Source organism: Schistocerca serialis, chromosome 7, assembly GCF_023864345.2.
Source record: "Schistocerca serialis cubense isolate TAMUIC-IGC-003099 chromosome 7, iqSchSeri2.2, whole genome shotgun sequence".
Taxonomy (NCBI): Eukaryota; Metazoa; Arthropoda; class Insecta; order Orthoptera; family Acrididae; genus Schistocerca; species Schistocerca serialis.
The window spans coordinates 100,071,363-100,087,646 of record NC_064644.1 but is presented as its reverse complement, the minus strand read 5'-3'; the positions used below and the strand labels follow the sequence as shown (position 1 = coordinate 100,087,646).

Genomic DNA, 16,284 nt, shown 5'->3' with positions numbered 1-16,284 from the left:
CCCCCCCCCCTCCCAAATAATTTTGCTAACAACTCGTCAGGGAGCAATAAAAGACAGGTACTAAGGATTGACAGTGCATTAATTGATTTTTTAAAATCACCATAGAGGTGTAACTCACTTGTAGGTTTGCCTACTATCACCAGTGATGGTGACCATTCTCGAGAACAAAAAGATCGAAAAACATCGAGGGAGTGAAGACGACATATTCTGCTTTTACGCGATCCTGTAAAGTTACTGGTACTGGGTGGGACTGGATGAAATGCAGGCAGGCAGACTGTTTCAGGGCAGGCTGACTGTTTCATTGTAATATGAGCTGAAATTGTGATGCACGACCCAGTACTGGAGAAAATGAAGAGGAAAATGTGGCACAGAGCGCATATAATTGTTGATATGGAACTTGATCAGAAACCAAATGCTCTTTTTCATCGATGAAGAATCTAAAGAGTTAAAAGTATCCAAATCAAACAGATTTTCAGTGTAAGCATTGTCCACAACTACGAATGTTAATGAACTAACCACAGTCTTGTATGTCACAGGTGCAAACTATCCAAGAATAGGAATCTATTGTTTGTTATAACTCGACATCCTCTGTGACACTGTATCCAGAGGGAGAGAACCCAAATCCGTTGCTGCTGCATCCATGTCCACCTGCATTCTCAATGGGTTTTTAAAGACACATAATTCAATGTAGAACTTGCTTGTAGATACCGTCACTGCTGATACACTGTTGACATCCATGTTCGTTTCATCCTCACTCAGGTTCAGAAGAGTGTTACACACAAAAGTAGTATGTCCCTTTTTATGGCACCTACTACATGTTGCCCAGCACTTGGGGCCTGTGGTTTGTTCGTGTTGATTGAACCAGTACAGGCATGAAGGCAGTGGAGCACAAGGCTGTTGCTGTTGTGATGCGGACTGTTATTGCGAAAAATGATTACCTGTACAATGCTGACATCTGTTGGAATGCTGCAGTAGCTTCTCCATTCCCTTGTGAACTGAATGAAGGCTACGAGGGGTGAGAGAAACTGAATTTTGTAACTTTGGACCAGGCTTATATCTGCCTACCTGCAGCCCATGAAACTTGAAAACATAGGATTTTCACACTGTAGAGCTCGCTCTCAAACTTCCCTGACAGGAGCAAGATGCATGACTGCACATTGAACTATTTGATCTGAATGAGATTCCTGATGAACATTTGTCACAAAATTGTTGTTGTTGTGGTCTTCAGTCCAGAGACTGGTTTGGTGCAGCTCTCCATGCTACTCTATCCTGTGCAAGCTTCTTCATCTCCCAGTACCTACTGCAACCTACATTGTTCTGAATCTGTTTAGTGTATTCATCTCTTGGTCTCCCTCTATGATTTTCCCCCCTGCGCTGCCCTCCAATACTAAATTGGTGATCCCTTGATGCCTCAGAATATGTCCTACCAAGTGATCCCTTCTTCTAGTCAAGTTGTGCCACAAATTTCTCTTCTCCCCAATTCTGTTCAATACCTCCTCATTAGTTATGTGATCTAACCATCTAACCTTCAGCATTATTCTGTAGCACCACATTTCGAAAGCTTCTATTCTATTTTTGTCTAAACTATTTATCCTCCACGTTTCACTTCCATACATGGCTACACTCCATACAAATACTTCAGAAATGACTTCCTGACACTTAAATCTATACTTGATGTTAACAAGTTTCTCTTCTTCAGAAACTCTTTCCTTGCCATTGCCAGTCTACATTCTATATCCTCTCTACTTTGACCATCATCAGTTATTTTGCTCCCAAATAGCAAAACTCATCTAATACTTTGTGTGTCTCATTTCCTAATATAATTCCCCCAGCATCACCCGACTTAATTCGACTACATTCCATTATCCTCATTTTGCTTTTGTTGATGTTCATCTTATATCCCCCTTTCAAGACACTGTCCATTCCGTTCAGCTGCTCTTCCAAGTCCTTTGCTGTCTCTGACAGAATTACAATGTCATCGGTGAACCTCAAAGTTTTAATTTCTTCTCCATGGATTTTAATTCCTATTCTGAATGTTTCTTTTGTTTCCTTTACTGCTTACTCAATATACAGATTGAATAACATCGGGACAGGCTACAACCCTGTCTCACTCCCTTCCCAACCACTGCTTGCCTTTCATGCCCCTCGACTCCTATAACTTCCAAAATTATGTTGATGATTAAGTCCATGTAGTTCTGCTGCCCATGCCCTGTATGACTGTTTTGGCTGCTTTTGGCACTGATAAAAACTCCACTCAAGCATCTATAATGTGAGTACATTTACAGTTATAGGCAGACAGTAACTCACACATCTGATCAAGAGAAAGACTTGAAGGTTCTTGTAAGGCAGCAAGCTGACACAACAACTGATACACACAAGGTGAGATCCATGACAATAAAAAGACTCTTGCACAAGTTTGTCTGTTACCCCAGATGCCTGGAAATGTTGTCATAGGTGTTTTTCGTTAAGTGTCCCTGTCTTCTGCTGAATACGAATGCGGAGAATCTCAAGATGATGCACACCGCTTGGTTTGCCAGAAGTTGCCTTAATCCTGTACACTTGATGACCTGGTCGCAGCAAATGTTCCAGCAATCAAGGCTACCAATTTCTGGGCCTCGAAACAAGTTTAACTTGCATAAAATCCTGTGTATATATTGTAGGTATGTTTGATTTTGTAAATAATTTTATTGTACTGTGCTGGATACAAAAATAATAACAATAATTCTGCTGCATTGTCCAGATGTGCCTGAAATAAAATCGGTATTGGCTGTATGGGAGCTATGAGTAGCCGTTGAAATCTATTATCCTTAATTAACTTTGCATCTACAAATTTATACTGTAAAAATGAATAAGAATTACTGTAAAAATGAATAAGAATCATCAATAACTGAAATCAGTGCAATAAATATCAGCATCAGACGTTGTTTTCGTATGGGATGTCACACCGTGACTTACATGGATACTTCTGCCGGTCATTCCTGGGGATGCTATGATTGCCACTTCTGCTGCACATCATTGGGAAAAGAGCAGAAAACAGGGAAGTCTACAGCCAATTTGGTAGTTGCATGGAAATAGTTAGCTCATTTGGAAGGTGCAGTTGTGTTAAGGCGGGATAAGATGTGTGCCAAATCAATGAAAAACACTAAGATATTCTGGAAGCCTGGTGCTTCCAAGGCTACAAATAAATACAATCTGGCTGCCTGATGAGTTGAGAAGCGACCTGACAAATACAGGGCATAAAGTATATGCTAAGGACACAGAAGAAAGGAGAAGGAAATGTCAATTACCAAGTAACTGGCAAAATGGTCTCCATGTTAAATGTGATTTAGACTCTTTGGGAAAAGAGCTCGGGAAAGATAATTATATAATTATAGTTGGAGTTGTAGGCAACAGTTTGGGCCAGGGACTTTGTTACATAATTCAGAGTGACATCAGGTAGGTCAGTGAGAATGCTACTCACATTACTGTGAAGATCATATCATTCTTTGACTGGTACAGCTGACCTCTGGTGAATCTTTGTGCACATTGTGTTACAGCAGGTCTCGGATAGTCACTTGAGAAGGTCACTTGGAAGTGTGTGTGATTAATGCGTCACCTTCACAAGGCAGCACAATATGCATCTTACTGCTTTTGATAACATCTAATAACTAACATTACACAGTGTGGCAAAAACAGATGGAGCTCCGAAACATTGCAGCTTGGTCAAATATGTAGATAGAAAGAACACTAATTTAGTATTTCCCAACGAAAAAATGAAACAGATTAACTTCTGATATCAGTACAAGAAAATAAAAGGGCATGTAGATTACTAGGAGAGGTTTTTTTACTTGTATTATCATCACTTGGAAGTCACTGAAATTGAATGGGTAAATTTATATGGATACAGTCTAATTTCATACTGTCCAGCATCCAGTGAAAATACAGTTCTGGTATTAGGACTCATGCCCGGGGTAGTGAATATAAACAACAATTTTGGTGTTAGGATCCATGCTCCACAGGTTAGTAAATGTTGTTTCTCCAGTAGCGTTTGAAAGATGTTACAAAAAAAGTTGCCATTACCAACCTGGTTCACATGCCTTTGTCTCATAGAATTTCTACTTTAATCTCCTTCCCATGGTTATTGATGGTGGTGAACTATTAAACAATGCACACAACACCTAGAATTAAGTTTTCATTTCTTTTCACATTTATTAACACACAGTTTGGTTAGATGATCAGTTTTGTAAACTGTAGGACATCTGTATCTTTGCATTGGCCAGTAAGTTACACAAACTTGAATAATATTCCAAATATGCACAAGTGATTCATTGTGAACTTTACATAGTAAATTCTCACTTAAGGTTATATATTGTGACTGCTGCGCACTGACTGACTGTGCGTGCAAACAGAGTACCAGCTGCAGAGTTACTGACTTGACTAGCAGAAATGAACTAACTAAACTGTAGGTGATGCTCGTTTGCAGATTCGTGTATTACAGAAGCTGTTCTGTTGTAGATATTATTGTAAAAGACAGAAAAATTAAGAGAGACAGAGATATAATAGGCAGATGAATAAGTTTGTTTAACTACTAGCTGTATGCTTAGCAAATGGGAAAGTTATCAGTACTCTTTTGTGGGAAAGCAGTTTTAATGTGCGTGAAGATTCACAAAGTTCGTCAAAAAGTTTTGAGAAAGTGAAAAATTCTAATTTGAATAATTAACAAACTAACATGTAAAATATGGGAAATGCAACCACTGACCTATAGCTGATTGATGGGTGCAGTGCAGTGACACATATTATCCCCCCCCCCCCCCTCCCCATTTCCCTCACCTCGCATCCAAGTTCTCCTACTATGTTTCTCTATGTTTCTTCTTCACCTTTTCCTATTATCAAATTTTAGGTTTCCGTCACAACTAAATTTTCAACTCTTGTAACTATCTGAATACTTTTGCTCATCACATAAATTCTTTCACTCTCTTTATCATATGCTTACATGTATTCCTATTTTCTTATTCATTATTAGACCAACTCCCTCAGTACCCCAATTTGGTTTTGTCTTGATAATCCTATATGCACCTGACCAGAAGCCCTGTTGTACGTGCCAGTGCTTTTCACTAATTCCCACTGTATCTAACTTCAACCTATCCATTTCCCTCTCTGATACTCTGTGTTCCATGCTCTGACCCACAAACTGCAGATTTGTTTTTCCCAGTGGAATATTTTACCCAAGGGGACACCATCATCATTTAACTATACAGAAGAGATATGAGCCCTTGGAAAAAGTAATGCCTGTAATTTCCCTTTGCTTTTAGACATTCACAGTACCAGCAGTACAAGACCGTACAAAGCCAAGTCAGTCAGGCAGCCAGAATTTGCCCCTCCAGCTACTGAAAAGGCTGCTGTCCCTCCTCAGAAACCACTTGTTTGTCTGGCCTCTCCACAGATATCCCTTAGTTTTGGTTGCATCTGCAGTGTGGCAATCTGTATCGTTGAGGCACTCAAGCCACATCACCTCGACAAGGCTCATGGTTCATTATTTTATAACTGTTAAATTGATGAATGCTTACCTGATGCCGCTGTGGCTCAAAAGACACTAGTATTGCTGTTAACATTTGTAACACTGCCTATCTCACAAACGAAAGTCAGGCAGAGTTCTATGACAGATATTATCCTGCCCACGAAGTTTGGACATATGGGGCATAAATTGTTCTTGGCAAATTAAAATGGTATTACATTAATTGCATCCCTGTTTCACAGGTGGATTATACCTCCATTACTGAAAGCAAAGTGTCATAGGAATGAAATTAACATTAGAATTGGGAAACATGCCTTCCTATATGATTTGGCATTGGTTTCACTCCTGTGGCTTTCAAGTGACAAAAGGACTATTCAGAATATTAATGCTAATGTTGACACTAACAACACCACCATACTAAATGAGAGTTCAAACTTGAGCATATCAAACATACTCAAGCAACAGCAAAAATACTATTCCACGGCAAGCCTTAATCTCATGACAATTCATATTAAATTGAGTTACTGTGTGGATAAATTACTGAGGGAGCTAGTACAGTAAGTTTTGCCTTTGTCTTGAATGGAAGTCTGGAGCTATAGGCATTTGTTCCTTCTGCATACAGAAAAACTGGTCCTTGATAAATATCAGTTTGGTAAATATCAGGTTGGTGTATTAAGTGATAAATAGCATTAAGTGAATTTTCCCTCTAGGAAACCCTTCTCAGTGCTCTGCGAATTTACACTTATTTGATTACAAACCAGGTTTTGACTGCTTAGGCCATCATACATGCAGAATGTTTACATGTAAGAAAGTAATAAGTTTTTTTTTAAGTCATGTAGAAATAGTTACAGTAACTAATAAAGAAACTTTTTTATTTGAAGATACATTTAACAACTGAAGAAAAATAAAGTTGGATTTGCAATTTTAATCTAGTACTTGTAACTAAAACTGACTTTAACAGAGGGGAAGGAGGATATTGACTTTCATCATTTAACAATTTCACCCCCCCCCCCCTCCCCTTTTCATTATACAATACAGAAAGATATTAATAAATAATGCTAGAAGTGGTCTTCATCTCCATTAGCTACTGCCTATTCCATGCTTCTTATTCATTTAATTTGCTTGCCATGTTGTAGAGTAAGGTTTTCGCAGATTGGCTTTGTAGTCTTAAATCTTGGGTTACAAGAGATGGCTTTTTTACAGACTCTGAAGGACGACCGGAGACCCGCATGGTGGCAACACTGTCGTACGATAACCGTGCCATTGAGGATACAGTGGCAGCTCAGTTTCTGCGTGCTGTTGGTGATTTTCTTGATGATCCAAATGTGCTGCTACTTGGTAGTGCCCCAGGACTTCGTTCTGAACTCAGTTCGTGAGAGAGAGAGAGGCATGATTTTGAAAGTAGGTATTTTCAGGGAGGCAGAAGAATGAACTTTGAAGACCATTACTCTTTGACTAGTGAAATCCTTACAAACAGTTGTTAAAAACAATAAGATGTTGTTGAATATGTTGTAAGCATTTTGTTAAATGGAGATATATTTATTTTAATGTTTTGTGTGACAGTGTCCTTGTTCGTGTTGTATATGAAACAATATGCACTGCCTATTTATGTTGATTTATTTGATTGATTCCAGAAACAAGAAGGTTCTTTGGACACTGTGTAGACTGTGTAATGTACATAAGAAATAATTCGTATGACTGAACTGTTGTTTGTGAATCTTTGAACATGCATTTGTTGCTTGTGTAAATTATTCAAAATTTTGTTGTTATGAATGCCAGATTTATTTTATTGCTCAAATTGGTACCTGAGCAAGCAATTTGTATACCTTTTAGGTCTGTAGAATGTGATAACTGTACAAACGTATAAAACAATTTTAACTGTTCATGATGGGCAAATGTAAGTAATTAAGACTTAGCTATATGTAACATGAAGTACCTCTGCTCTAAACACTGCCAAGCAACTGGAAGCGCTAACAACATCTGGAATCCAATCCTCCATTGCCAATACCTATTACGAAACCTTAAGTTCTTGTTCATGAAGATTATGTTGCAAGTCTCAATGTAACTACCACGGAAATGGCGAAGTTGCATATAAATGGATCGAGTGTAAACTTTTTTCTGTTTTGTAATAGAATGAGAGTTGCATAGAAGAACATTATATCTCTGTATAATTCACACTGCATTCAGAGTTTCCACTATGGGAACGCTCAACAGACACCATTGTGAATAAAATGGTGGCTTTACCTGTAATTGCTGTACTTCACAATCTACACTCCAAAGCTGAACTGAAGTTTTCCCTTGTGAAATAAGTGTGGTAGAAGTGAAAAGCACTAGTGCCAGTTGGTCATTGTTATGAGAAAGGAACCCAAGTGTATAATTATTACTTGTAGAATGTGGGACAAACATGATTACATTAAGACAGAACACTACAAAATATGTCCAAACCCTTATAAACTCATAGATTGTCATAAACAGTATTTCTGGACAGGCAATGATCCGAAAAGCTGTTTTGCGTGTTTCAGATAGACAACATAGTCATTCTTGCTGATGGGTACATGTGAAATTTCTTTATTTAGTATCAGTTACTGTTGGCTCGATTTATTGCTTGACCTGGTTGTCCGTGATGGTAGTGAACCAAAATTTAATCAGCAGTAACTGTTTCCCTAGGATCCATTTATGTTGTCAACATTTTGCCAACTTTCATATTATCATGGCTCTTGCAGCCTATTGATCCAGATGTCATGTGCAGCTCACAGACTGCTGTTTTTTGGAGTATTTGATAATTGTGGCTGGCGTAAGAGACTCTTCTGTAAATGCGTTTTGTAGCTACATAATGCTTCATCTTTCTAACTGCTCTCCAAATTATGTAAACAGTACTCTCAAGTTTCAGTACAGCAATTCCATATTAATTTTTACACACAGGTGACTTTTATAATGCAACTGCATCTTCCACATTACATGCATTCAGTTCTCTTATGGATAGCTTTTGTTGCCTCCCTTTTGATGAACAATTCATTCCCTTTCAGCACATATTTGGCTCTGGTAATTAAGTCCTAAGAAAGGACCTTCTGTACACAGTTAATCTGTGTATAGGGGTGTAGATGCAGTTTGTAGTAGCCTTTGTTCTCTCTGACAACAAGAGGAACACAGAAAAGTTTTATGAATTTTTGTCACACACACACACACACACACACACACACACGTGTTGTACCAGCAGACTACATTGTGCTGGCACTGCAGTATGTTTTCTCCTGTAAAAGACAGGGTAACCTGCAAAGGTAGTAATGTCATGAAAACAGTTATACTGCAAGTTTTGCACAGCCTTTTCACTTGGCACGTCCAACGACCAGGTGTCTGCCCAAGTGGATGGGCACCATCAAACTGTGGCTGAGAGAAGAGTTGGCCACACGGTGGCCAGTGATTGGTTAAAAATGTGTTCCGTTTGGATCCTCTGTCCCCACACAATTTCTCTGAAGTATGTAGATGGGAACTGTCCATACAACCACTCCTGTCTACAATCTTCAGTGATTCATTCCATTCACCTAACCCCACAAACCAGTCAAGTTACAGTGACAGTGACAGGACAATGTATTCAACTGGGACAATGTGTGTGTGTGTGTGTGTGTGTGTGTGTGTGTGTGTGTGTGTGTGTGTATGGAAGTTACTGCTGGAGAAGGGTATAAAGACCAGCAACACCTCAACTTCATGAAGAGCGGCTACTTTTACTCCTTCCATTATTTGTATCCCATCTAGAACTTTGCATTATAACAAGTTCTTTTTTCTGTGATTTTTCACATTGTGGCATTTATTGAATTGTAGGTATTTGTGTTCATAGCTAACATCAGTTTCTTCTGATTTCTAAAATAAAAAAAAAGATCTGATTTATATATTGCAACTAGGAAGGTAAACCGTGTACTGTAAGTACAATCGTATTTCTTACTCACTAGTGAACTGATGGTTTCTCCATCCTCTGAACTTCTTGATCCATGTTCTCTCATGGATAAATAGAAACTGATAGAACCTTATACCTAACTTCTTTCTCCTGTCCATCTTTTACAGTTCCTTTAATTTAGCTCCGTAATCAAGTTTCCTGATGTGCATATACAAGTTGAATTGCATCAAGTGTAATTATAAAGCCCTTGTCACTGTGTCACCTGTGATAGATGCCATTTGTAAATGAATCTTTGTAGCTTTAGACGCCATGTACGTGAAATTTATTATGGCTTATGTGAGATTCATTCTGTTTTAATGAAAGAATATTTGAAGTTGTGTTTGCACCAACAGTTAGTTCTTGTAAACATTGCATTTTCAAGGAATGTTGCATTGCAGCTCTTTGGAAGCCATATATTTAAGAAATTTTACAAAAAATATTTGAGAACACATGATTAAGCATCTTAGGTTTTGTGTGGTCTTAGTGATTAAAATAATTAATAATACTCAGTAATCGTATCCTTCTTTTTATGAATTCCACTGTTGGGTTCAACACGCATCAAGTCTCACCACCATAGCATATTGCACCATTAGAGATTATTCTGCAGCCTTTTGTTGAGTTCAATATTATTGTTATTGATATCAGAAACAGGCACACACAAATCACAAAAAAAAAATTGCTTTCACAAGCACAGCTTTCTTCATCTGGCAGGACTGAATTTTATTTGTCCCCATACAGAATTAAGATTGATTATGTCGGTGGTCACGGGATTTAACCATTACAGCCAATGGAACAGTTACGAAATTATTGTTGACATATTTCTCTGTTTGAATGTGCAGGAGTCTGTCACACATAGATCATCATGCCATGTCATGTAACTGTAGCAAGTAAACAAAATAATTATCTTGCAAGAAATTTTCATATCCAGATCGTTGTGACTCACAGCAGTAAGAAAACAGATGATGTTGCAGGTTATTCCTGTACCATTTGTGTTTATGAAGAGTTTGTGCCTGCTGGAATAGTGGTGCATTTTGACACTATTTAAGATGCTGTATTGTTCCCGTCACCTAGGTGCCTTCTCTTACATTCCTTCTTCAAAGAGAAGCTTAGTACAGACTATTAAGCTCAGTTCATACTTTTCATTTTCTTTGAGTGTGTGATGAATTTCTGTTTCTCATAGTGAAGCTAAGAATGTTAGCAAACTGTCTTTGTCATCCACACACACTGTGAGCTGTACAATGCACAGCTCAAACACATCTGTATGAAATACAAATTTTTGTGCTAGTCATATGTTACAATTTTGTATACACTTTACAGATTCATGTGCAAATTCATTTATTGGCTTCAAACAGCTGTTGAAAAAACACTTACCTTTCAAAATTGTATACATCTTTAAATACTCCCCTTCTAACTGCAACCCCCCCCTCCCCCACCTTACACACACACACACACACACACACACACACACACACATACTCTCTCTGTCTCTCTCTCTCTCTCTCTCTCTCTCTCTCTCTTTCTCTCTCTCTCTCTCTCTATCTCCTCTTACTGTACCATACTATTTTATGATGGTGGAATATTACCAAAACATGGTTCAATTCAGTGTGTCCTTTTTGTTAGCCTCAACTTCATTTTAAAATAGTAGTGCTGATCTGTATATTTTGAATTTTTCATACATACAGGTGAATCCTAAATTCTAGTCAAATTATTTATTGCAAAAGCTGTGTTACATTAAAATATTAATGTTTATATTTTTTAAAGGGACTGGGCTATTAATTTGCAGTAAATTTATAATTCACTTTTATAAGCAGTTGAAATTATTTCTTCAGCTTCTCATTGTGATGTCTTTGGCTTTTCATAACATGCTATATAAAACATACAACTGAAAGCACATGTTTCTATTGAAAATGAACTAATAAATATACAACTTAAAATTCAGCAATAGAGAATACAAGTAGTCATCCCAGACCTGTGCCTCTTTAGTTTTTAATTTTTTTTGTTCTCTGTTGATTCCTAGACGTGTCTGTGTTTGTCATTCATTTATTTTTCAATTTCACTGGTAAATAGATAACTCCACGTGTTCTTTGCATAGTAGAATATTCTTGCTTTCCACAAATATCCCAAAAGACATAAAACATGGTGAAAGAAGTACAAAAAAATTAATGTATGTAATTGATATTGCAGTCTTTTAGAGCAGTATGACAAATTTAATCAAGGAGTGACAGAGGTTAATCTATGCATTTGGTCCTTGAGATTTGTAACTACCCAGTGGATGAATGTTGTGGGACCATTCCTGAAAAACTATACATTTTTAATATTAGCACTACATTTTCCAACAAGAAATAATAGTATGCAATATTGCATTATCCACATCTTTTCAAATGGTGGCACAATTAGTGAAGTCCTTGTTGGGTTGTTCTTTCCCTTACTGTAATTATACTTTTTCTGTGATCAAGATGATTAATGCCTCACAGTTTCCTGGAAATGCTATTCCTTATTTCAATACCAAGTTGATATTTGCAAAATACTTAGTCCATTACTTATTACATTGACAGTTGCTGTGTATTCTCATTTTGAAACCTGTTCTCAATTTAGAGTCAGTGCAAGTATTCCATTTTATGTTTTGTTGTATCATAATGCTGGGAAGTATTGTATTTTCTGATAACTTTTTGTCCATTAGTTTAATAGGGAGTTTGGCTGATGTCTTTTTTTTTTGTTAGAACTAAAGTGTTTCATCTAACTGCAGTACTCTATACTCTGTATCAGCTTTAATGGATTTTCAAATTATTCTCTGATAGTTTCTGTAATTTAAGACATGGTTTGATCTGCAGCTTGGAATAGTTTTCATTCTACCATTATTTTTGTTTAAGTAATTTTTGTACATAGAAGCAGAATTGGGCCCAATATGGAACCTTGAGGGACATTTTTTGACAGTTAATAAATCAGACTAGTGGGTGATTAACTATGCCATTTTCGTCTGTCCATTCCTTTGTTTTTTCATGGCAGTAGGATTTATCCCAGCTATGCACTGCCACCCTAATTCCTAAATTTTGCTCTTTTTAAATAACATACTGTGAGCGACGGTATTAAAGGTCTTTCGTAAATTTAAGAATGTACTCAAAATGTAATAACATGTAGTGCTGCAAATAGAAAAGCAAATACAGCTGTTTCAGTCAAGTAAAGTTGTGTTCCGTTACTGTGGTATTCAATTGTATTACTATGCCATTTAATGACAATATTATGAAAAGGATAAAGTGCTTCTCATCATATAGAGGAGTTGTTGAGTTGCAGACAGGAACAACAAAAAGACTGATAAACGTGAGCTTTTGGTCAAAAGACCTTCTTCCAAAGTAGACAATAAACACACATTCGCACAAGCTCAACTTGCGCGCACACACGTGAACATTCATACCAGAACGGCGAACATTCATACCTGAACGGCCAGAGACAGTGTGTGTGTGTGTGTGTGTGTGTGTGTGTGTGTGGTTGGTCTACTTTAGAAGGCCTTTTAGTCGAAAGATCACATTATTATCAGTCGTTTTGTTGTGCCTGTCTGCAGCTCGACATTGCTTCCATATGGTGAGTAGCAATCTATCCTTTTCATAATATTGTCATTATTCCATCCTGAATTTTCTATTGTTTATCTTTCTTATTCAAGAAATCTAACAATAATTTATGAAAATTAATATCTCAAGTACTTTAGAAGAGGAAGACATTTAGAAAAAAGAATTGTGCCTTATGAGAGAGAATTTTTATTTCTGTAACTTAAGCAGAAAATTATAAAATAATACCTTAGCATTAGATTTAATAAGAAATATCATGCTTGTATTATGGAGATGCTTTGGGAGCTCAAATGAGAATCATTAGAGGGAAGGCAACATTCTTTTTGGGAATACTATTGAGAAAATATAGAGAACAGACTTTTGAGGCTGACTGCAGAATGATTCTACTGCCGCCAACATACATTTTGCCTAAGGACCATGAATATAGTGTAAGGACTGTGCAGTTAAGATTGTAGAGAAATTAGGGCCCGCATGGAGGTATGTACGAGGGGCATAAAGAAACCTAGAATTATTTTTTAAAAGGTATATACTTTCAAATTGTTTAAAAAAACAACCTTATTCGCTTTAAAATACTCTTCATTACAGCTAATACATTTGTCCCACTAGTGCTTTCACAGTTCAAAACATTTTGTGTAGTCACTGCAGAAATGGCTGATAGCTCTTCCCTCATGTCTTGCTGACTTTATGTACAATATGGCGGCCAGTACAAAAGTATGTCATGCATCTCCTCAGAAAAATGTAAATATTGCCAGTAAAAAGAAATCGTGTGCAACTTGTAAGGACGAAATATCGAAATTACACAAACGAGTATCCAGTCTACAGTTTATTATCAGTACACCAAAAATGGATATTACTAAACCAAAATGTGAACGAACAGCTGATAAAGAAAAGTGCGCCGAAAATTCCGCCGGAAACAATGCCCTTTCCCGACGAGTGGTCTCAAGTGATCAAGAACGAAGTTAAAAAAGTGTTGCAAGAAGAAAACAGTGCTATGAATCTAGAATGAAATTTTCACTCTACAGCAGAGTGTGCGCTGATATGAAACTTCCTGGCAGATTAAAACTGTGTGCCAGACCGAGACTCAAACTCGGGACCTTTGCCCGTGAAAGGCAAAGGTCCCGAGTTCGAGTCTCAGTCCGGCACACAGTTTTAATCTGCCAGGAAGTTTCAGTGCTATGAAGATTAAAATCAAGGATTCAGAAGCAGAAATACCTCATAATGAGCAAAATGCAATGAAAAACCATATCCATGTTTCGTGTGAAAACTCGCGATCTGTTATGCCTCGAACAACTGCTAGAAAAGGAAATAAAGTTCTTGTTTTAAGCGACAGCCATGGCAGAAACTGTGGGAGTATACTACAAGACGAATTAGGCAAAAAATTCAGTGAGCAACGTATTATAATACCTGCGGCGCGAATTAATGAAGTTGTGAAAAATGCAGACTAATTAACTGATGACTTCTCTGTCAACGATACTTTAAAATCATTATTGGTGGCACAAATGACACTGATAAACCTCTGGAAGAATTGCAGAGGAACATGAAAGATTCTTTGCAATACGTACTTAAACTCACACAAAAAAATGTAATAATTCTTCCAATACCGCTTAGACATGACGCACAAGATCTAAATGGAAAAATCAAAGCTGCAAACTGCATTTTGTTAGAAAAAATCAACACTGCCACAGACGTGTGTAGGAAGAGATTGTGGCATGTCGATCTGAATATCGTCTTCAAACTAAGCTTAACACTATCTTTGTGCAGTTCCGCCATGTCAGTTCTGTGTAAGCATTTGACATGTTCAGGTGAATAAATGAACTACTGCAAAATGGGAGTGTTGTTTGGTGTAACTGACCCGAACTTCCTCCTCACTGGTGACCCCGAGTTGTAACGTCTTCCGTTTTCGCCGTTTTACTGTGTCCGCGTCGGTTATTTTCACATGTATTACATCAACACAGCATTCGAACAATGACTTCGGCTCAATGCCTAATGCCGGATTTTGTGATCGACATGCATCGTGTTGCGGGCGATGTACACCCGCCAGGACTGCAACACGATGCCTCTCACTCGACGATTACGCCGATTTCACTGGACGTTTTCGATCCTGCAACAATAGGTGATGTTAGAAGTGTGCATGACTGGTTATCAGACGCCTTTGTTCCCACCACATGTGCCCTCCCTCATCAACGGTGCAGACCTCTTACGGATCTCCGTGCAGTGTGGGAGCAATGCCAATTTCTGCAAATGCTTTGTTGGACAACGATTTGCCACGGCGCAATCCGTGCAGCACCATGCGGATTCCTGCCACGTGGCCAGAACTGCTTTGTTCACAGGTCAACCTCTTCAGCATCTGACCACGCCCGCGCCTGCCTTGGTTCAGCATCAGCACATTCCTTCCTGCTTCGATACCTCGGCATGCAACAGGGACTATAGCTTGTTATCTGTGCCTGACCTCCATCTCCGTCCCACTGCTACGCCTCAGAGTTTTGTGCCACAACATTAACCTTATCCTCACACCGTTTTGAGTGGAGTGACTATGAACAGTGAACATTCACACATTCTGTCCGGCGTTCGACATCATTTTCCACACTGTGCTTCTGGACAGCCCGCACCTCCGCAGCCTCCCTGCAACACAGGTGCCCCGGCTCTGATCGTACGTCGAGCTTTCCGTGGACTAACACGCATTTTCAAACGTTGAACTTTTCTCACCTGTCGCCCCCGCGTCGGCTCCAATCGAGCTTCCATTACCGTTCTCGGCACACCTTAGTGCCTCATCCACATTGGTCTTCCGCGACACGTCAATCCGAACACACCCGCAACATGTTGAGCTTCTGCAACTGCAATCGACACATTACGGTGTCTCACCCGTGTTGGCCCTCCATGTCACAATGGATCACGCTCAACCACAACGCGTCACCTTCACGCTACCACCCGACCGGCTGTCGTCACCACATCCCCTGGAGGCACACTACTACAGCAACAACAGCTCGTTCCAGGCAGTGCCCCGACGAATTCAACTCAACCTGTTCTTTCGAACATTCTACAACGCATACTGATGCTGCCGCCGTTTAATCCCGACAGGGCAACAACCTGGTTCAAAATTGTGGACAAAGTGTTCAACCATTACAAACTCGACGAGTCAACCAGATTTCTGTGCCTCATCACCCACCTGCATGACCAGGAGGACTTGATTGCTGACCTGGTCGATGCCCCGGACTCAGCTACCCGGTACACTCTAGCCAAAAAGACAGTTCTATGTCGGCTTGCGCGCTCAACTGAGACAGCAAAAAAGGCAACGA

General features: G+C 38.7%; 1 protein-coding gene across 2 annotated transcripts in view; it reads left to right on the top strand.

Annotated features, from left to right (window-relative positions):
- LOC126412785 (pyruvate dehydrogenase protein X component, mitochondrial-like) overlaps positions 1-16,284 on the top strand; it is a 140,608-nt gene that overhangs the window by 108,743 nt on the left and 15,581 nt on the right. Inside the window, exon 9 of one of the 2 annotated variants that reach the window (XM_050082559.1) lies at positions 6,698-6,895. In XM_050082559.1, the coding sequence (XP_049938516.1) occupies positions 6,698-6,870 (173 nt within the window). In that variant the 3' untranslated portion in view covers positions 6,871-6,895. Of the gene's footprint in view, positions 1-6,697; positions 12,608-16,284 lie in introns of those variants that run through there. The other variant, XM_050082558.1, reaches the window with a different exon arrangement.